Consider the following 23,355-nt stretch of genomic DNA (forward strand, 5'->3'; position numbering starts at 1 on the left):
ATAGCTCTCTGCTTCAACGGCAGGGGAGAAGAAAAAAACTGATACCTCACGCATATCCAGCATAGCTCCCTGCTTCAACGGCAGGGGAGAAGATAAACAACCAATAAGGGCTGTATAACATAATCTGGGTAAAAACAAATAAGCATGGGTGTAGCTTGCTTATTGCGGCGGTTACTACCCCTACTACCTCTAACTAATCAAGCTAGATATTTCACTTGGATGCAGCTCCATCACCGCTCTCTACATTAATGGCGGGGGTGGAAGGGAATTAGAACCAAGAGCTAAGAGAAACAGATAAGTATGGGAGAAGAAATGAGGGAAGCTTGCTGGGCAGACTGGATGGGCCATTTGGTCTTCTTCTGCCGTCATTTCTATGTTTCTATGTTTGTGTGCTCCGTCTCCTGGTGGCAGGCGCTCTCTATGTTCGACCAGAGGGCCGTACCAATCCTGCACCAGGCCACCGGTCCACCTCCAGCGCAACACCTGGTAGCTTAGGAAAGCTAAGAAAACACAAATTCAAATTCCTTGAAAAATGTTCAAGCTGTTCAATTTTCTTGTGAACAAACCATAGACTGTCTAAAGAGACTTCAGCAGGTCTTACCAGGGGTTGAAAAGGACAACTCAGGAGAGAAGATCCATCTCAAGCTGCAGTGCTCCGTGGAGAGGTGTCCAATTGCAACATCTCTCCATTTCCTCCAAAAACGCTGTTAGGTGCGCCAGCCACGTTTGCTCCTCTGATGGCCCCTCCCGCCACAGCAGCAGTCGCATCATTTTCCTGTGACAGCCTCAGCGCCGCGGTATTGGAGACGCCCGGCTGGTGAGGATGAAGATGTTCAGGGGGACTGAGAGAAATGTCCCGTGGGTCCAACGCTCCCTCGGTGAAAACCACAACAGACTGCTCTCCCCCTTCACTCATCGACCGGCTGAAGACCGAATCCAGTGTGAACTGGCCTGGGAGGACCACGGAGAGGAGCTGCCTAGGCTTCCCTTTTCACTCTGGAGGCATGAGGAAGAAGAAAAACAAGTGAGGAAAAGATGGCCTAGCAAGCAGCCATCTTCACTCTAATGTGACCCCATTTTAGCCCTTGAAAAGTCATATGACCCCAGAGAACGACCAACACAAATTAGCAGAGGTGCAATCCCCCTCCAAAAATCACTGCATTTTCACCCTTCCTGCACTCCAGCTCTCTCAACGCCTTCTCCAGTCAATCCTCTCTCTCAAACTTCACTCTCCAGAGACCTCCTCCCTTAATCTTATCCACTCCAGCAGACTGCCTCTCTCCTCACAGCTCCTCACAGCTCGCCAGTCCATCCCCTCTCTCACCCCTCCAGTCCTTTTAATATCCCCCAGCTGATCCTCTTTCACTCCCAAGCCCTAACGCTGGCATCCACCACTTACTCCTTGTGCTGGCGTCCTTTTCCTTGTTCCTCGCCCCCCATCCCCTTTTCCCTTTGTCGTTTATCAAGTGATCACACTACACAGTTATTGGTGTCAACAGGCCGCAGCTTTATTTCCATTAACATATCAATTAACATAGAAACATAGAAACATAGAAATGACGGCAGAAGAAGACCGAATGGCCCATCCAGTCTGCCCAGCAAGCCTCACACATTTTTTCTCTCATTCTTATCTGTTACTCTTAGCTCCTTGTTCTATTCCCCTTCCACCCCCACCATTAATGTAGAGAGCAGTGATGGAGCTGCATGCAAGTGAAATATCTAGCTTGATTAGTTAGGGGTAGTAGGGGCAGTAACTGCCGCGATAAGCAAGCTACACCCATGCTTATTTGTTTTACCTAGACTATGTTGTACAGCTCTTGTTGGTTTTTTTTTACTTCTCCCCTGCTGTAGAAGCAGAGAGCCATGCTGGATATGCATTGAAAGTGAAGTATCAGGCACATTTGGTTTGGGGTAGTAACCGCCGTAACAAGCCAGCTACTCCTCGCTTTGTGATTGCGAATCCTTTTTTTCTTCACCCCTGTTGTTGAAGCTATGCAGGATATGCGTGAAGCATCAGTTTTTTGTTTTTGTTTTATTTTTCCCCCTGCCGTTGTTTGTTTGTTTGTTAATTTTTTTTTCCCCTGCCGTTGAAGCAGAGAGCTATGCTGGAAATGCGTGATGTATCAGTCTTTCTCCCATGCCGATGCAGCAGAGAACCATGCTGGATATGCATGGAAAGTGAAGTATCAGGCACATTTGGTTTGGGGTAGTAACCGCCGTAACAAGCCAGCTACTCCCCGCGTTTTGAGTGCGAACCCTTTTTCTTCTCCCTTGCCGTTGTAGCAGAGAGCTCTGCTGGATGTGTGAAGTATCAGTTATTCTTCTCCCCTGTCATTGAAGCAGAGAGCTATGCTGTATATGCATTGAAAGTGAAGTATCAGGCATATTTGGTTTGGGGTAGTAACCGCCGTAACAAGCCAGCTACTCCCCTCTTTGTGAGTGCAAATCCTTTTTTCCATTACCTCTTGCTGTTGAAGCTTTGAGCGATGTAGGAGTCACAGTAAGCATGTGTATGTTTATTTAATAAGGGTATTGTGTCAATAGCCATCATTCTGGCGAGTCACCCACTCTTCATTGGCGGCCTCTTGACTTTATGGATCCGCAGTGTTTATCCCACGCCCCTTTGAAGTCTTTCACAGTTCTGGTCTTCACCACTTCCTCCGGAAGGGCATTCCAGGCATCCACCACCCTCTCCGTGAAGAAATACTTCCTGACATTGGTTCTGAATCTTCCTCCCTGGAGCCTCAAATCATGACCCCTGGTTCTGCTGATTATTTTCCTACGGAAGAGGTTTGTCGTTGTTTTTTGGATCATTAAAACCTTTCAAGTATCTGAAAGTCTGTATCATATCACCTCTGCTCCTCCTCTCCTCCAGGGTGTACATATTTAGATTCTTCAATCTCTCCTCGTACGTCATCCTATGAAGATCCTCCACCTTCCTGGTCGCCCTTCTCTGTACCGCTTCCATCTTGTCTTTGTCTTTTTGTAGATACGGTCTCCAGAACTGAACACAGTACTCCAGGTGAGGCCTCACCAAGGACCTGTACAAGGGAATAATCACTTCCCTTTTCTTACTCGATATTCCTCTCTCTATGCAGCCCAGCATTCTTCTGGCTTTTGCTATCGCCTTGTCGCATTGTTTTGCTGTCTTCACATCATTAGACACTATCACCCCAAGGTCCCTCTCCTGCTCCGTGCACATCAGCCTTTCCCCCCCCCATCGAGTACAGTTCATTCGGATTTCCACTCCCCATATGCATGACTTTGCACTTCTTGGCATTGAATCTCAGCTGCCATATCTTAGACCACCCTTCCAGTTTCCTTAGATCCCGTCTCATTCTCTCCACTCCTTCCGGCGTGTCCACTCTGTTGCAGATCTTAGTGTCATCCGCAAAAAGACAAACCTTACCTTCTATCCCGTCCGCAATGTCGCTCACAAAGATATTGAACAGGACCGGTCCCAACACCGATCCTTGCGGCACACCACTTAAAACCGCTCTCTCTTCAGAGAAGGCTCCATTTACCATCACACATTGTTTTCTGTCCGTCAACCAATTTGCAATCCAGGTCACCACCTCGGCACTCACTCCCAAGCTTCTCGTTTTATTCACCAGTCTCCTGTGCGGAACCGTATCAAAAGCTTTGCTGAAATCCAAGTAGATGACATCTAGTGCTCTTCCTTGATCCAATTCCTTGGTTACCCAGTCAAAAAAGTCAATCAAATTTGTCTGACAGGATCTTCCCCTGGTGAATCCATGCTGCCTCTGGTCCATCAATTCTCCAGACTGTAGATAGTTCACTATTCTCTCTTTCAGCAGTGACTCCATTACTTTTCCCACCACCGAAGTGAGGCTAACCGGTCTGTAGTTGCCTGCCTCTTCCCTGTTCCCACTCTTGTGAAGCGGGACCCCCCACCGCTCTTCTCCAATCACTCGGCACCCACTCCCGTTTCTAGGGATCTATTGAACAGGTCACACAGCGGACCCGCCAGAACATCTCTGAGCCTCCCTCAATATCCTTGGATGAATCCCATCAGGCCCCATGGCTTTGTCCACTTTCAGGTTCTTTAGTTCTTCCCACACATTTTCTAACTGTAAAAGGATTTTCATCTATTCCCCTTCCCTCCAGTTTCTTGTTGTTTAGAGATGGTCCTTCTCCAGGGTCTTCTTTAGTGAACACAGAGCTGAAGTATTCGTTTAATATTTCTGCCATTTCTTCGTCTCTCTCTACACATTGATCATTACCACCTTTCAATTTTCACTATACCACTTTGGACCTTTCTCTTTTCGCTGATGTATCTGAAAAATGTTTTGTCACCATTTTTATCTCCTTGGCAATCCTCTCTTCCGCTTGACTCTTTGCCAACTTGATTAATTTCTTTGTCTCCCTCAGTTGATACAAATATTCTTCTTTGTGCTCCTCCCTTTGGGATCCTTTATATTTCTTGAATGCTGTTCTTTTAGCTTTAATTTTGTCAGCCACCTCCATTGAGAACCAGATAGGTTTCAGTTTTCTATTGCTTTTCTTTACATTTCTAACATATAGAGCAGTTGCCTTGGTGATTGCTCCTTTTAGATTGGTCCACTGCTGATCCACATCTCTCTCGTTCTCCCATCCTTTAAGTTCTTCCTCCAGGTAGTTCCCCATTTCCTCAAAGTCTGTGTTTTTGAACCGTAAAACTCGGGTCTTTGTGGTTCTTTTCCCTATTATTTTAGTGATATTAAACCATACCGTTGATGATCACTGCTGCTGAGGTGGGCGCCCACCTGGACATCTGAGACATTATCTGCATTAGTGAGCACTAAGTCGAGTATAGCTCCTTCTCTCGTGGGTTCCAACACCATTTGTTTGAACAAAGATACTTGCATGGCATCCACTATCGCTCTACTATTTTTAGTTTCTGCAGATGGGATTTTCCAGTCTACATCTGGCATATTAAAGTCACCCACGATCACCACTTCTCCCTTCTTACCTATCTTATGGATGTCTTTAACCAGATCTCTGTCCAGCTCTTCCTTTTGGTTTGGAGGCCTGTAAACCACTCCAATATAAATGGATGCTCCGTCATCGTTTTTTAGGTCGACCCATAGAGCTTCTTCAATACCCCAACTTCCTTGTAGCTCAGTTGCTTGGATGTTGTTTCTGACATAAAGAGCCACACCTCCCCCTTTTCTATCCTCTCTGTCCTTCCTTAACAAGTTGTAGCCTGGTATTGTTGTATCCCATTCATGAGATTCTGTGAACCATGTTTCTGTGATAGCAACAATGTCCAATTCTGCCTCAGCCATTAGGGCTGTATAACATTTAACATATAACATTTAACTTCCTTGGGGCCACCCGAGCCGGTATGTTGTCCGTGACTGCCCGCCGTAACCAAGCCAGGCGTCCTTTAACCCTGGGCCCCCGCCGAGTCCCCGCTCCCAGGCGGGGGTCCCACTATTTGGCACATTCGGCGCCCCGCCTTTGCGCCCCCCACTGCGCGGACCGGCTCCCACGCCGTCCGGTGATGCCGCCGGCACCACTTCCAATATATCCTCCGGCCCGGGTAACCGCCATAACACGAGGTAGGGGTACCCTTGCCTCGTGTCCCCCCACTCAACTAATTAGCTGCGGCCTGTACCCTGCTTGCGTATCCTGCTTCTATGGCATCCTGCAATGCATTATTAAATATATCGTATCCAATATCCGACAAATGCACCCCATCCTCCCTGAAAAGTCCAGGGCACCTGTCCTCCGCCCATTTGTGTCTAATCTGTTGTATTCCTCGTTTTTCTGTCCACAGCTCCATTTGTCTGTTAATTTTCTTTCTGCCCCTGCTCCATAATTTGGAGTCTTGCCACTTGGGCCTTGGTATTATTTCCGACCATACCACTGTTGTCTCTGGGTACAGATTCGCTATGATACTTAGATCGTCTTTTATCTTGTTGATCAATCCCTTGCATGTTATCGCACTCAAGTCATTGCCCCCCAGGTGTATGATCATTACATCTGGAGCCGCCCTATAATCTTTCAGGCGCCGTAGTAAGGGCAATAACTGACCCCATCGCATGCCGGGCTTTCCTGTCCATACAACGCCCCACCCTTGCGTTGCCAGTCCCAGATTTTGTCCGTAAGGTCGCCCCATCGCTCGCTTCGCCGCCCAACGAATGTACGAGTGACCCACAATCCATGCTATTCGGTGCACTCGTTGCTGCTCTGTAAAATATAATCGGGAGATTAGTTATCATTTACAGTAGACACTCTGTCCAGCCTCACATATGCATTGACTGCATTGGACCTCCATCTTCCTATTTTCTTTATTGTGTCTTTTCCCAAGCCAGCCTGTGCTGCGCTTGTTGCCGCTCCGATTCTGAAGGAATGTGAGCTGAATTTCGTCGCGTCCCACTTTAACCTGTTTACTGCCGCTCTCAATACTGCTGTGAATTGAAATCTTGTCAAGGGAGAACCGTCGCTATGAATCAGGAAGTGTTTCCCACCCTCTGGTCGTACTGTTAAGTATTCTCTCGCATTTAAAATGGGGCATGTACTACAACCCACCACCTGTTTTAGCCACACCGTGGTGCCCCTTGCCTGCTGATCCGTCTTAGACCTATGTATTTTTATGCTTAAGGCCATCTCTGTGCACTCGACGTTCTTGCGCAGCAATCCGCCCTGCCCGTCATCCTTCTTGTTGGGGGCCACCAGTTCGCTGACTCGTAGGGCTCCGAAGAAAGCCAACGTGAATGCGACTCTGAATAGCTTGGTCTCGTATGCGGATGTGCAAACCTCTGCCAAGGTACCCCATAACATTTTCAGCTTGAGGTGTGTAATCGGGTGTCTTTCGTCTCTGGTCGCGCTGGTCTTCCTTGCCCATCCTGCCAGCATCTTTTTTATAATGAAGTATTTTGTGGGGTCTCCCCACCCGCGTGCCTTAAATAAAAAAGCTGCTCCTGCTAGCCGCTTGATAACAGCATTTCTGGAAACTCCGTTCTCTATAGCCGTGTCTATGAATTTGATCATCAGCTCCTCTGCGGCTGGACCTTGTTTCCATCCGTTCTTCTGTAGAAAGTTGGTTACCTCCTCGAATCCTTTACAATACGACGCCCAGGTTGACGGTGCTACCGATCTGCTGAGTAGTTCCCTCGTTGTTGTCGACCAATTTCCCATAGTTGTGCCGGCATTGCAGTTGCTGTTGTATCCGCCGTGGGTACCTGCTTATGAAATAGATGCCATTTAGCACGAGACAACGCGTCCGCCGCGCCGTTCAGAACCCCTGGGACGTGCCTAGCTCTCAGTGTTATATTGTGGCGCAAAGCCTCTAGCACTATCTCCCTCAGCAAGTTGACTACCATTGGGCATTTTGCCGACTGCGCGTTCAGAACATGAACAACCGCTTGGTTGTCGCACCAGAAAATAATGTGTCTATTTTGAAGTTTCTTGCTCCACAATACTAGCGTCACCCAGATGGGGAACAGCTCTAGGAAGGTTATGTTCTTTGTTATACCCTTCTCTCTCCAGTCCTCTGGCCACTGCTCCGCACACCACGCTCCTTGGCATAGTGCTCCAAACCCCCAACCGCCTGACGCATCCGTTTGTATGTTCAATTCTGTGCTTGACATTGGTGGGTCCTGTATGACTGCCACGCCATTGAAATTCTTTAGGAAGGAATTCCATATCTCGAAGTCTGCTCTTATTTCTTTCGATATTCGAAGATAATGATGTGGTCTCTTTATCCCTACTGTCGCTGTAGCTAACCTTCGCATGAAGGCTCTGCCCATGGGTATCACCCTACAAGCGAAGTTCAGAGTTCCCAAGATTGCTTGCGCGACCTGTAGTGTTATTTTCTTTGCTGCAAGCGTTTGCTGTAAAATGTCACGCAGCTTGCCTAGTTTGTCTTCGGGTAGTCTGGCTATCATCTTTTTGGAATCCAACTCTATTCCCAAAAATGATAAGATCGTTGTTGGACCTTCAGTTTTGTTGCTTGCCAAGGGCACTCCGAATTCCTCTGCCACCCTCTGGAAGTCAGCCAGCATGTCGCCGCATGCGCAAGAATTTCGTGGACCAATGAATAGAAAATCGTCCAAGTAATGGATGATGTTTTTGGATTCCGTCCTTGTCGCTACCACCCAGTGCAGGAATGAGCTGAATAGCTCGAAGTATGCGCATGATACTGAACACCCCATGGGCATGCATTTATCGAAGTAGTACTGATTACGGAACGTAAATCCCAACAACGGGAAGCTATCCGGGTGCACTGGAAGTAACCTGAATGCAGACTCTATGTCAGTTTTTGCCAGCATGGCCCCCCTTCCGCATGTCCGTAACATCGTCACTGCCGTATCAAATGACGCGTACTGCACGGAACACTCCTCCGGGGGGAGGTGATCGTTTACTGACTGGCCCGGTGGGAATGACAAATTCTGTATAAGTCGGAACTTTCCTTTTTCTTTCTTGGGGATTACTGCTAATGGTGATATGAACATGTGCTGGTAAGGTTGCTGCGTGAACGGTCCTGCCATCCTGCCGAGTGATAGTTCCGTCTCCAACTTTTCGTGGACTATGTCCTCGTATCTTGTTGTTGAGGGGGCATTGCCTGCGCTTTTTGTTATCAGGCGTCCTTGAAAAGGGATGATGAAGCCTTCCTTGAATCCTTGTCTAATTTTGTCTGCTTTTTGTTTATCCGGGTACAAGTCCAGCCATGGCTCCATAGCCTCCAGATTAACTGGTGACGGAGCTTTTCCGAACCGCCGATTCTCAGTTTGCTTTAGCCTTACTCCCTTCCGTTGCCCTTCTTGGGCATTTTATCATTGGGTGTGGGGCTGCGCAATTAGTGCAAACGTGTTTGAATTTGCAATCTTGGAATGAGCATACGGCCTTGTTGAACCGCCAACAAGTGTTATCGTGCGTCGTTGCCTGTCTAGTGGTCTGCCTATACGGAGATGTCCTTCTTGCGCTCCTTGCTCTCATTCCTTGGTCGGATGACTTGCGCGTCATGTGCTCGATCCAGAGGCTGACATCCTGCGTTCCCCAAGTCATGTGCTGGTTCTCCTCCATCTTGTCGCGGAACTTCTCGTCATAGTTCAACCATGACCAGCCTTCGTGTTGTTGGTATGTTCTCATGATGTGGACCGCATATGTCAGCATGGGTCCGTATTGCGACGGGTCCTTCCGCCCTACGACGCTAGTCATATATAAGAATGCCTTCGTCCAGTTGATTATGTTCTTGGGTATTCTGATTTCTTTATCTTTTGTTGTGGTTGAGTCTTTCGACTTCTTTCGTTCGCCAGATTTTCTTCTCCCTTGCAGGATGCTGAATATATCAATATACTTTCTCCTGCATATTTTCTTCCTCAGTTGTTTGGGCACTTCCTCCCAGAGTTCCGATAATGTAGTGAGTGCCGGTGGCCCCCTTTTCTCTTTATCTATTGTTTTAATCGCTGCGTGCTGTTCATCATCTGAACTCGATTCTGACGATGATGATCCTGTGGAGCTATCAGAGCTGGTGCTTGCCCTACGCCTGCGCTTCGCCTTGCGCTTTTTTTGTTGACCTGGTTACCTTCCGTCCCCGTGTGCCCTGACCCTGGGGGCGTCGTCTTATGCCCGTTGTCCCCCTCTTTGTGCCCGCACTCACCCGCACTGCCTTGTACAGCCCGTGCTTGCTGTGCCGCTTGACTAGTGGATGGCTGTTCCTCATCACGTCGCTGCTCTTGGGCTCCGCCCGGTACTGCCTGCCTCTCTGTCCGTATCGCATCCGAAGTCTGTATTAGCGTGTCCGCTCTTATTCCGTCGGCACCCGTGTTTCTGCCGGACCACGTCTCCTGCTCGCCTTCTTGATACCGTGATGCCCCAAGAGGTGGCCCCGGCCGGGGTCCCCATGGAGACCGGACTTGTTGTCTGGACCATTCCTCCTGTGGGCACTCCCATGGTCGTCTCGCCGGACCCCATCCGTGGTATTGACCTGTCTCACTCCATCCCGGTCTGTGGCTGTCGTACCATTCTGCACTGTCCAGATTCCGCCACCGGTGATCCATTTGATCGTCATATCCCCACTGCTCCCATGGCCGTGGCCCGCCGCCCTGGTAGTTCGGGTGACTCCTTCTGTATGCGCACCATTCTCCCTCCCAGCCGCTGGTGTGGCGCGGCGAAAGTCCTCGGGCGCCCCCTTGTCCTTCTGCCTTTGGCACGTGCGCACTCCTTCCGTTTTGAGTGTCATCTCCGGTCGTCTCCCCACGCGTTGGCTCCACCGCCTCCACAGCTTCTACTTCCTCGACTTCTGTCGCTTGCTGTTCCTTTCTTCTCTGGTCTGTTAACCTCACGGTGCCCCTTCTTCCTTTGTTGGTCACTCCTCTTGTTTTCTTCGCACCGCGTGAGCTCCCTGGTGCTGTTTTTGGGGTCGCTCCCCTCTTGTCATTGTCTTTCGCATGTGCTGAAGATCTAGTCACCATCCGTTTTCTGCCTGCTGTCTTGGCCGTCTGCGAAACTCTTGCTGTTCTGCGGGGGGACATGCTGCCTATGACTGCCTATGACTGCCGTAAAAAATCAGTGGGTTGACATTTGCCGTCCGTACCATCAATCTGCTGCCATGCATAACATTTCATATTATTTACTAACATTTACAATCCCAGCGTCTCATCCCGCATTTCAGTTCCCCCCTCCATATGCATCAATTAACCCCCTCCCTCCTTCTTTTAGCATTCCCCCCTCCCTCCTATCATCTTACATCTGCCTCCCTCTGCATTTATTTATTCATCTATAGACATATATATATGCACACCCCTACATGTCTATTTATTTTATCTATACATACACATACATTTTTTTTTTTTTTTTTTTATATATAGCGGCCTCCAATACCATGCCGCATATGCCCCCACTGCCGAGGACCGTGCTGCTCGCACCCTTAACGGCTGACCAGCGCCCCTCTGCGGCCTTCGCAACCCGGGCCCCCGGGGCGCGCGGGCCCTTCCTCAAGTGCCCAGGGTTCAGCCCCCGCTCATTACCCCCCCCCCCTTCGCCGGCACTGACTGCTCTGGCCGCCGTGCTCATGCCGTGCTTCTACATTCCCCTGTAGCCTCTGTAACCTCCTGCCTCTCTACTTCCCTGTATCTCGTGGGGCGGCCCGCACTGTAATATTATACATATATACATGTATACATTTTTTTTTTTTTTTTTTTTTTTTGCTTATTTTCTTTGCCCCTTTTTCCGCTCCTCTTACCCCTAGGGGATTGGTAGGTCCCCCCCCCCCTTTTTTTTTTTTTTTTTAATTCCCTCACTCATTGGGATTCAAGCCCATGACTTCCCCATCCACCTAGGCCGCCTCCTTGCTTGCCTGCTCATAGTCATGGTTGCTATTGTTTAACCAGTTTTTTTTTTTTTTTTTTTTTTTTTTTTTTAATACTTGCTGTTCCACGTGGCTCCCACTGCTCTCCAGATCGCTCCTGCTCCCTCCGTCAGTCGGCCTGCTCCACGTGGCACCCGAGCCTCCTGGTCGCTGCTGGGCCCTCCGGCTGCCGCGCTGCACGCTTGAGTCCCTCCTGTCCTCCCCGGCCGAATCGCTGCCTCCGAATCGCCGCGGCCCGAATCGCTCTCCCCTGCTTTCCGCGACCAAATCGTCGCCGCCGAATCGCCGCGGCCCGAAACGCTGTCTTCTGCCTTCCCCGGCCGAATCGCCTCGGCCCGAATTGCCGAATCGCCTCCTGCCGCTCGCTACCGCGCCTTCCTGCCGCTTGCCTTCCTGGTCCCGGCCGAGGGGTGAAAAGGGCAGGGGCTCTCGCTCGCGGCCCCTTTAAAGGGGGCGCCGCGTCATAGGCCCGCGCCTCTGTCGCCTGCCGATGACGCGGCGCCCCCGTTTGTGGCGCGTCACCAGCGGCGCGCCTGTCGCCGCTGATGACCCGCCCCCTCCTCCCAATGCGTTCCTGCCCCCCCACCCGGCGGCCGCCGCACATCGCGGGTGTCACGCCGTTACGGGGGCGGCTCTGTCAGTCGCCACGATCCTCCCAATTTCTTATAACCAATCCTGTTATTCAGTTCCTTTCACCCCATCCCCCACTCCCTCCTCAATCTCATCCCCCATCCTTTTTCTCTCACATTCCAGCCTCCCCTCCAACCCTTCTCCCAGTTTCCCTTACCCCTCAGTTCATCCCCTCTAATCTCCAGCTCCTCTCTTATGTATTCTGTCGTTTCCTCCTCTCTCCCCCCTGCACAGCCAATCTCTCTCCAGCTGATCCAACCCTCAAATACCTCCTGCATCTAATCCCGTCCTTCAAACAGTCCCCTCTTCCAAACTTCCCCCTGGCCAGGGTCAGCATCAACATTTTCCTTTGGGCACGGGGCCGAAGGTAGATGACAACAGGTGAGACGAAATGTCAGGCTGATGACAGGGACAATATCTTTTTCTTGGGTAAGTTCAGTGGTGGGTGAGGAGGGAGCAATGGCAATCGTCACTGGCCTGTGCACACAGCCTCTCCTCACGGCTGCTGCCAAGCCCAAGAGTCGTCTGCAAGTGGCAGCAGCATTAGCAATGAAAGCCATCGGTAGGGAGGAGGCCTGTAAGACGATGCAAGCTCTCAGGCCCTGCAGCAGCCCTGAAGCCTCCTCGCACAGGGGCTTTCCTGTCAAAATGAAACTAAACGGCCAGAACTAACGATGATGACATACGTTGACGAAACTGTCTGTCTCTATATGATTTCAAGTCCCGATTCACATCAATTCTAAACAAAAAAGCAAAAAACAGAAAAAGTGGTATTTTCGGTATATATATATATATTTTTTTTTTGCTTTTTTGTTTAGAATTGATGTGAATCAGGACTTGAAATCATATAGAGACAGACAATTTCGTCAACGTATGTCATCATCGTTAGTTCTGGCCGTTTATTTTAATTTTGACAGCTTCACTCATGTTTGTAGGATCTCTGCTGACCTCATTACGTTGACGTTTGCCATGGTTTAAAAGGACGGCTATGTTCAAGATTCCAGTTCCACTTCCTGTGAGATGTTTGCTGAGATGCTGAGTCCTGTGCAAAATGGTAGCTATCTATAAGTATTGGGCTGGTTTTTCAGTTTTTCACTACGGGCTGTTGTTATTAAACATACCTTTTCTTGGCCGGTAGGATTATAAAATTAAATTAAAAATAAGGACATAAAAACATTTTTGGACATTATGAAGATTAAAAAATAATAAAGGGTTTTTGTTTTTCTAAAAAATTACATCAATGAAGGTGAATGATAGAAAAGACCGGTTGGTTTCTTTGTAGACACAACGTCTGGCTTGCTGACACCTTCAATTAGGCTTTACTACTATTGAATGTAGTGAGTTTTTTGGTTCCCCCTTTTTTTTAGGATTATTACTCTTTTGGGAAACCTTTTTGACTCCATTTATATTAGGTAATTGAAATCTCCCATTATTACCACACTACCAATTTGGTTAGCTTCCCTAATTTCTCTTAGCATTTCACTGTCCATCTCATCATCTTGGCCAAGTGGATGGTAGTATACTCCTATCACTATAGTCTTCCCCAACACACCAGGGATTTTTACCCATAAAGATTCGATTGTGCATTTAGTCTCATGCAGGACATAAAGCGCCACACCTCCTCCCGGGTGCTCCTCTCTGTCATTGCGATATAATTTGTACCCCGGTATAGCACTGTCCCATTGGTTATCCTCCTTCCACCATGTCTCTGAGATGCCAATTAAGTCTATGTCATCATTCACTGCTATACATTCTAATTCTCCCATCTTACTTCTTAGACTTCTGGCATTAGCATACAAACATTTCAAAGTTTGTTTTTTGTTAGTATTTTCATTCTGCTTTTTACTTGATAGGGATAAGAATTTTTTAGCTCAGGAGAGTTTTTAGTTAGAGGCACTTGGACTGCTTTTCTTATTATTGGAACCTCACTGTCGGGATGCCCTAATTCTAATGCATCATTAGTATCCTTTGAAGATACCTCTCTCCGAACCATGCACTGCTGAGCGACTGTCGGCTTTCCCCTTTGTTCTAGTTTAAAAGCTGCTCTATCTCCTTTTTAAAGATTAGCACCAGCAGTCTAGTTCCACCCTGGTTAAGGTGGAGCCCATCACTTCGGAAGAGACTCCCCCTTCCCCAAAAGGTTCCCCAGTTCCTTACAAAACTGAATCCCTCTTCCTTGCACCATTGTCTCATCCATGCATTGAGACTCCGGAGCTCTGCCTGCCTCTGGTGACCTGCGCGTGGAACATGGAGCATTTCAGAGAATGCTACCCTGGACTTTCTGGATTTAAGCTTTCTACCTAAGAGCCTAAATTTGGCTTCCAGAACCTCCCTCCCACATTTTCTTATGTCGTTGGTGCCCACATGTACCACGACAGCCGGCTCCTCCCGAGCACTGTCTAAAATCCTATCTAGATGATGCGTGAGGTCCGCTACCTTCGCACCAGGTAGGCATGTTACTAGGCGATCCTCACACCCACCAGCCACCCAGCTATCTACATTCCTCATAATCGAATCACCAACTATAATGGCCAACCTAACCCTTCCCTCCTGGGCAGTAGGCCTTGGAGACACATTCTTGGTGTGAAAGGATAATGCACCACCTGGAGAGCAGGTCCTTGGTAAAGGATCCTTTCCTGCTGCACCAGGTTGATGTTCTCCAATCAGGAGACCTTCTTCCTCCAAGGCAGCACCAGGGCTGCCAGTCTGAAGTTGGGACTTGGCTCCTATGACCCTGAAGGTCTCATCTATATACCTCTCTGTCTGCTTCATCTCCTCCAGGTCTGCCACTCTAGCTCCAGAGATCGGACTTGTTCTCTGAGAGACAGGAGCTCTTTGCATCGCATGCACATGAACAATTTCTTACCAGCGGGCATCATCTTCACCTTTTCTTCCCTCTCCTCTGGCACCCTCACCTTCTCTTCTCCTAATTGCCCTCTCCCCACTCTCTGGAATCATCATCCCTTTCCCTCTCCATCCACTCCCATCATCACCTTCCCTTTCATCCACCCCCTCCCCCTCACCCCTGGCATCAGTACCTTTTCTCTCACCTACCTTCTTGTAATCAACACGTACTCTTCCCTCTCCTCTCCCTCCAGTCATGTCCAGCCTCCCTTGGCACATTCAGCTGTACCTTCTCTCTCCTATGTCCTCAAACTGGCAGAATGCGAGAGCAGCGCTTACCTGGTGTTGATGGTTCCTTCTCCGCCAGCTTCCTTCTGCAATCAGAACTGTACAGGGCCAGCAGGTCTCACAGGACTACCGTTCCCTGTGCAGTTTCAGTTGCAGAGGAGAGCCAGCAGAGAGGAAAGCAGCAGCAGCAGTTGATAAGCACTGCTCTCTGATCCTCCACCTCCCTCACCGGTGGAAGGACATCCTGCAGGCCAGGAAGGAAGGGAAATAAAGACTGCAGCTGTGCCCCAACTCCTTCCTTTCAGGCTTTTTTTCATCGCACACCTGCACTGCATCCACTATTTAACCATATAAAAGTTAGCCTGATAAGTTGGAGGCATTTTGGGGGATGTTCTGGCCATGTTCAGAGGTAGCTGGATAACTTATCTGGTCATGCTGGTGAGCAGTCCCAAAGTTTATCCAGCTATATGCAGCAAAGCGCCTAATTGGCAATGCTCCGCTGAATAACTTTGACAATTATCCGGCTGACATTAACCGGATAAATTGTCCGCTCGCCACACTGCTGAATAATGACCTCAAAGTATTTTTGAAAAACAAGTTTTAAATACTGCAGCTTAGTAAATGTCCTTCATAATTATCTAGGTAAAGTTATCCAGATAACTTTATCCCAGTGGTTTCCAACTCCAGTCCTCAAGGGCCATAAGCCAGCTGAGTTTTCAGGATATCCCTAATGAATATGCATGAACAGATTTGCCTGCAAGTGAGGAAATGTGTCTGCAGATTTCACTTGCATGCAAATTTCTCTCATGCATATTCATTCAGGATATTGTGAAAAGGGAATACAAATTATATTTACTTACTCATTGGTGGTCAGTGGTACTGTCCCTTTAAGGGAACTGAATGTTTACTGCAGGCTCTATGCCTAAAAAAAAAAAAAAAAGACTGGTGCTGTCAAATCATTGGAGAAAGATGGAGGAAGGAGGCATTATATGTGAGCTGCTGCTCCCAGGTTTAAAGTTTGAAGTACTTTTCAGAGAACTGTATAAACTTGATTGGTAGCAGTAAATTACATTACAAGACAGAGACAAGGAAGCTGAGCCTGATGCTGAAACCCAAATTTGACGTATGAGTGAAAGTATAAATGTGTTTTGATGATTTTGGAAATAAACTAAATGATAAGAGCTAAAAGGAACAAATAAAAGTAAAATATTCCTTTCATGAGAAGATAAGGAAATCAAATTAGAGAGAAAAAAAATAGTAAATTTAAACAAAAGAAAAGAAATGGAACATAAATTAACTCTGCAACTAGATAGGAGCTTGAGTGGAAAAAAATGCGTTTGTGAAAGGAATGGTGAACTTAAACAGGTTTTCTGTTGCCCTAAGGCTTATTTAACACTGTAATGAGTGACTGGAATGTTCAGTCCCTGGCAGTCTATGAAGAAGGTGGTGACAAGCACATAGAAGAGACCAGGAAACCAATTTATCTTATTGAATTGCCAAATAAAATAATTTCTTTAGATGGTAGGGTTAAAGGATCCCGAATAATAATTCTTCAGTGAATAAAAAATAGGAAAGTTAGGGAAACATGTTTCTTTGCTTTTTCTTTGTCATAACTATTTGTCACAGAAACATAGTCGGTATCTAGCAAATGAGGCATCCACCGATGTAGCATCACGGAAGGTCGGTGAAGGAGAACAGTCAGCCTCTTTTATTTTTTAAGTGAGTGTGGTAGGTTCATACCAGAGATGGATCAGAATAGATGGAGGACAGGCCCAGTGTGAGAGGATGTTCCAAAAATTGGCATGTCCAACGCACATAAGTGAGTAACCCTTGAACTGCATTCAACACCACATTTAACAATTCAGGCCAGAAAACACATCGAAAGGAAAGTACAAAACTCACCTGGAAGAAGACTCGTAATACTAATTTCAAGCTAAGAAGGTAGGAAAAATATTTAAAACAAAGAAACAAATTTTATATAGAATGGACCCTGAAGGTTGTGGGAAAAGTTATAAGTAATACTTACGTAATGTTAAAAATTTGTCCCAGAACCTGTAAAACAGAGAGAGAATAATGAAGTTATTAAAGAAGGTAGGCCATGTTAAGATGTCGGGGAGGAGAAGGGAAGAGGGAGGGAGGGTAGGTAGGGGGGGTAGGAAAGTTCCCTCCCAGTCCGCTCCTTAATTGGAGTGGAATGGGAGGCAACTGGGGGAGGCCTGATCTTGTCGCCGTGTGTAAATTGGCCAGATCTACCCCCTGTGCGCATCGGCCCGGATTTCATAACATGCATGCTCCAGCGTGCGCATGTTATAAAATTGTGCGCACGCCAGGTAGCGCGTGCACATGGAGGCACGCACGTATGTTTGTAAAATCTACCCCCATAGAGCTTAACGCATCCAAACATCAATCAACCATCAATCATCCATTCACAAAGCCCAGTTACACAAACATTCATATCATCTACTAAAAAATTAATCAGAACCAAACTGACAGATATATTTCCTCAAAATGCCTTTGAATTAGCATTTATCTAAACATCCCCTTACAAATTTTCTCAAAAGGGACCAATCCAGCTTAACAAAATGGCCGACCAGCAACATGCAATACTTCAAGTCCTTTCAGGACTCAGCTCATAAAATGAAGCTTCAAAGCAACTGTCATGGATATGAATTTGTAAGTGGATGTTTAGATAAATGCTAATTCAAAGGCATTTTGAGGAAATATGTTTGGGTCTGATTTATTTTTTAGTAGATGACCTGAATGTATAAATGGGCTTTTGTAAATGGATAATTAATGATTGATAAATGTTTGGATATTTTGAGCTGTACAAGGTCAATTTTAAAACAAGCGCGCATGTGCCCATCCACGCGCATATTGGCACACGAGTAAGGATATGCTTGGATTTTTAATCGTGCACGCACTTACTCGCGTATGTTTAAAAATACACCAACCGCACGTAAGTATGCTTCTAATTTTAAGAGGTTGCTTGAGCACAACTAATGCGTGTACGGTAGCGGATTTTAAAACATGCATGCGCAAGTCACATTCCCAGTTTCCCAATTAGCCCACCAGTTTGTCCTGTTAGTAGCAAGGTCTTTCAGATCCCTCTGGTTCTTCGTCGTGCACGCTGCCCAGTTCACCCAGACCCCTCACCCTGTCCTATAAGCCCTAAAACGTGAGATCTACAGACTTGCTCCTCATCAGGAGCAGCAGTAAAGCTGCACGGATATCTAGCATATGCGTGCTGCGGGTTTTGTTTTTAAAATTTGGAGTTCTGTGCGTAAGTCTTGGTCCCATCCCAGAACGGCCATGCCCCGTCCCCTTATTCCTCGCGCTTTTTAAAATCTGTGTTGCTTGCACGTGGCCCACATACTCACGTTTGTGGCTATTTTTGGACACCCCTGCTTTAGCCGAATATTCAGCAGGACAAGCCTCCCACTGAATATACCGTACTCAGCTAAGGTTACTAGCCACTCACCAGAGTCCCAATCCCACCCCCCACCCCTGGCCCCATCGTTGTTGTGGCTGTAGTAGCCCTGCTAAAAATGAGGGCCATCACCCCCAAGCCCCATAGCCCCACAAAGCTTTCTTTTATCCCCATGGAAGGATACGTATTGCTCATATAAGTCATACAATAGACAATAAGCATAAAAGCTCAATAAAATGATTACAGTAAGACATCATCTAATAAATAAATACTAAACACAGCAATTAAAATAAAATACCTCCTTCTCTCCTGCCAACCCATCCCCACTCACAAACCACCCCATCTTCTAATTCCATTAAATAACTACAAACACCTTCAAAGCAAGGTATCATCAACCATAAGGTCCCTCGCACCGACTTTCCCCATCAAAACATATTTCACATATAATAGCCATGTCCCATAACAAAATCAAACAATTATCAAAATAACCAGGCTTTCACCCAGGGGCAGCTCAAGTCAATCTTCTACCTGAGGCAAAGGACGAGATGGCAGTCCCCTGCCCCCCAGGCAGGACACAGGTCAAATCATGGAGAGGGCCAAGGGAAAGGGGCTCCCTTTTGAAGTCTGACCTTTTTGGTGATTTGAAATATCTGGGGAAGAGGGAAGGCAGAGGTCAGGATTCCCAGAAGACTGGCAGATAAACTGCCAGTGATAATATTTCTAGAAAGCTGCCAAACCTGCCACAACATCTGCCCCTTGGGGATATGGACGTTGGGTGAATGGTATGGGGTCTGCATGTGGAACGGACCAGTGCAAAGGTATTAGGCATCCAAGGCAAAACTTACAGCCTTGCTCCTCTCCTTTCAGCCCTCCCTACACATACAACAAAAATTAGGTGTTTAACGGTTTTTACATGTCCTCTTAACTGCTTCTACCGCTTAAGAAGAGAGATTTTTGTATGAGAAAAGGACTTTTCAAAGTCTTTTGAGGTAAAAATATCACTTACAACAATACATATATTATATTTACATGCACTGATGCTGTGCTAACCAGAAAGCCCTGCAAAAATACATGTTGAACCCATATGGTATTAGGCCTATTGTAAAATGCATTGGGTTTGAGCTTGGCCCTCAGAAATCCATGAGAAAATTGAATTTACAATTGTAATCTATTAAACCTCCCATACCAAAACAGCACTAACTGCCAACATTCAAACACTAACAACCCTACCTATGAAAAAAACAACACTGCAAATATTACACCAGATCCTAAAACACTAGTAACCGCCTATTAGGAAAATAGAACAAGCCAAGCTATTATAGATCCCTACAGAGAAAATACACACTAGCAGAATACCCCACCTCAGTTACTCATGCAAAACATAGACAGAACCTCACTAAATATAGAATAATGTGACCATAAAGTATAAATAGAAATATGCAAACAAAAACTGAACTGGAAGCCACAAGCCAGACTCCGTATGCAATGCAGCAATGCAAAAACAGAAACATCACCATTCTTCAAAACATCAAGAAATATAAACAACAATGAAACCAAGAAATATAAAATATCAACCATAATAGCAAACCATACTCATAAAAAGAATATTTCAAACAGCTGATAAATACAAAATCCAATAATTAAACTAATAACTTTTTTTTTTATTTCCCAAAACTCATGTAAATATTTCAAAGCAGCAGACACATCAAAATATCACCCAATAATTAAAACTAACAAAGATAAAAAAAACTCCCCATTCCCCATACCTGGGAACTTTTGATTTCCAGTCACCCTAAGACTGTTGTGGATTAGTGGAGGAGGTGAAACTGCACACAAACTTTGTCCTCTCTTATATACACATACTCTCTAATACACATGTTCATTCTCACGCATGTTCAGTCATAGGTTCCAGCTCTGTGTGTACTTGAGCGCTCCCAATATTGAGCAAACCTCCTTCACCGAGACCAGAGAGGGATACATTTGTGTCAAGTTTAGCACCCCTGATCATTTTGAAAAGTTGGTTCTCATGCTCACACTCCTCTCTCATTTAAACATGCTCACGCATTCTCTCACATACATATTCACTCTCACACACACTATCATTCTCACACATATCCTCACTCACACACATATATAAGGTTCACACGCTCATTCTCCTCCTTCAGAACACACAAGTGTAAGCAGCATCCATCTTCAGCCCATGCAGCTGACAGGACTCCACCTCTTTCCTGCTGGGTCAATGCCCAACGCTGCTTCTTCTCCTTTCAGCTGTAGTGACTGGGCCTCCTCCTTCCAACCTGTGCAGGCCCACACAACTTGATTTCCTTTTACAGGCCCACGCAGACAGGGAGAACATTGAGGAGCAATCACTATGGTCTTGCCAGTGTTTCACCATCCCCTAAACCAGGGGTCAGGAACCTATGGCTCGGGAGCCAGATATGGCTCTTTTGATGGCTGCATCTGGCTCGCAGACAAATCTTTAATAAAAAAGTAAAAATCTAACAAAATCCCCCACCCTCCTGATGCCCCCCAAGACCTCCAAAATTAATTTACTACAACCCCCACCCTCCTGACCCCCCCAAGACCTGCCAAAAGTCCCTGGTGGTCCAGGAGCGGTCCGGAAGTGATCTCCTGGACTTGGGCTGTCGGCTGCCAGTAGTCAAAATGGCGCCGACGGCCCTTTGCCCTCACTATGTCACTGGGGTCGACCAATGGTGGCAATAGCCCCTGTGACACAGTAAGGGCAAAGGGCCGTCAGCTGCCAGTAATCAAAATGGCGTCGACGGCCCTTTGCCCTTACTATGTCACAGGGGCTACCGCTGCCATTGGTCGACCCCAGTGACATAGGGCAAAGGGCCGTCGGCGCCATTTTGACTACTGGCAGCCGACAGCCCAAGTCCAGGAGATCACTCCTGGACCCCCGCTGGACCACCAGGGACTTTTGGCAGGTCTTGGGGGGGTCAGGAGGGTGGGGGTTGTAGTAAATTAATGTTGGAGGTCTTGGGGGGCGTCAGGAGGGTGGGGGGTTGTAGTTAGTATGGCTCTCACGGAATTACATTTTAAAATATGTGGCGTTCATGGCTCTCTCAGCCAAAAAGGTTCCCGACCCCTGCCCTAAACTGTGGTACTCTAGGCAAATGAAGAGTCTGCTTAGTGCATCCACCAGTCCCGAATTCTCTCCCACTCACACCCCCATTCAGTCTTTCTTTCTCTTTACTTCCCATCCTTTCCTTTTTTCCCTCAATCTCCTCTTCCATCTCACTTCCACCCTTCCCTCCCCTCTAACTCACACTCCCTTCCCCTAGCCTTTAACTCACACCCCTCTTTCCTTCCCTCTCAGTCACTAATCTCTTCCATCTCCTCTTAGTCACTCAACCCCTTCTCTTTCCTTTCTTCACACTCATTAACCACTTCGCTCTCACTCACAGCCACTCATCCCTTTCCCTTCCTTCCCAATCATTCATGCCCCTTCATTTTTCTCTGTTTTCAAAGAACTCCTTCCATCCCCTTCTGCCCTCAGCTCCCATCGGGTCTTCTTTTGATTCTTCCTGCTGGTGGGATGTAAGGACCTCACTGGCACATCAACATCCAGTGCTGCCGCAAGGCCTTCTTTTCAACATTTTTGTGAACGAAATTGCAGAAGGATTGTCAGGAAAGGTTTGTCTTTTTGCTATGATACCAAATCTGCAACAGGGTAGAGAGCCAGGAAGGTGTAGAAAGTATGAAGAGGGATCTAGTGAAGCTTGGGGGTAGATTTTATAATTTTGCGCGAGCGCGTACTTTTGTTCGTGCACCAGGCGCGAACGAAAGTATGCTGGATTTTATAAGATATGCGCGTAGCCGCGCGTATCTTATAAAATCCGGGGTCAACGCGTGCAAGGGGGTGCACATTTGTGCAACCTGCGCGCACCGAGCCCGGCGCGCACTGCCTGTTCCCTCCGAGGCCGCTCCGAAATCGGAGCAGCCTCGGAGGGAACTTTCTTTCCACCCCTCGCACCTTCCCCTCCCTTCCCCTACTTAACCCACCCCCCGGCCCTATCTAAACCCCCCCCTACCTTTTGTTGGCAGATTTACACCTGCTGAAAGCAGACGTAAATCTGCGCGCGCCAGCGGGCTGCTGGCGCGCCATCACCCGACCAGGAGGCTGGTCCGGAGGCCTCGACCACGCCCCCGGGCCGGTGCCACGCCCCCGGTCCCGCCCCAGGCACGCCCCTTTGACAAAGCCCTGGGACTTGCGCGCGCCGGCGGCCTACGCAAAATAGGCACGCCGGTGCGCGAGGGCCCTGCGCATGTAAATCCGGCCGGATTTACTCGTGCGGGGCATTTAAAATCCGGCCCTTGATGAATAGTCTAGGGTCTGGCAGCTAAGATTTATTCTAAATAAATGCTGAGTTATGCATTTACGTTGCAAAAGCCCCAGAGAGAGGTACAGTACTGGAGGTGAAATTCTTCTAAGCATGAAAAAAGAGCAGGATCTAGGGGTGATAGTATCTGATGATCTTAAGGTGGTCAAACAGGTGGATAATAGGGATGTGAATCGTGTCCTCGATCGTCTTAACGATCGATTTCGGCTGGGAGGGGGAGGGAATCGTATTGTTGCCGTTTGGGGGGGTAAAATATCGTGAAAAATCGTGAAAAATCTAAAAATCTAAAAATCGCAAAACCGGCACATTAAAACCCCCTAAAACCCACCCCCGACCCTTTAAATTAAATCCCCCACCCTCCCGAACCCCCCCCAAATGAGTTAAATAACCTGCGGGTCCAGCGGCGGTCCGGAACGGCAGCGGTCCGGAACGGGCTCCTGCTCCTGAATCTTGTTGTCTTCAGCCGGCGCCATTTTCCAAAA

The 23,355-nt window shown here is 47.5% G+C and overlaps 1 protein-coding gene across 4 annotated transcripts in view; it reads right to left on the bottom strand.

The window, feature by feature from the left end:
• Positions 1–17,129, bottom strand: part of OTOL1 (otolin 1) — a 102,906-nt gene extending 85,777 nt beyond the window's left edge. For 2 of the 4 annotated variants that reach the window (XM_029616416.1, XM_029616411.1), the window contains exon 1: positions 15,943–16,004. In XM_029616416.1, coding sequence (XP_029472276.1) covers positions 15,943–15,946 — 4 coding nt within the window. In that variant the 5' untranslated portion in view covers positions 15,947–16,004. Of the gene's footprint in view, positions 1–601; positions 1,443–15,942; positions 16,005–17,108 lie in introns of those variants that run through there. The other 2 variants (XM_029616413.1, XM_029616412.1) reach the window with 2 other exon arrangements.
• Positions 17,130–23,355: the final 6,226 nt, after the last annotated feature.

Source organism: Rhinatrema bivittatum, chromosome 9, assembly GCF_901001135.1.
Source record: "Rhinatrema bivittatum chromosome 9, aRhiBiv1.1, whole genome shotgun sequence".
NCBI classification, from domain to species: Eukaryota; Metazoa; Chordata; class Amphibia; order Gymnophiona; family Rhinatrematidae; genus Rhinatrema; species Rhinatrema bivittatum.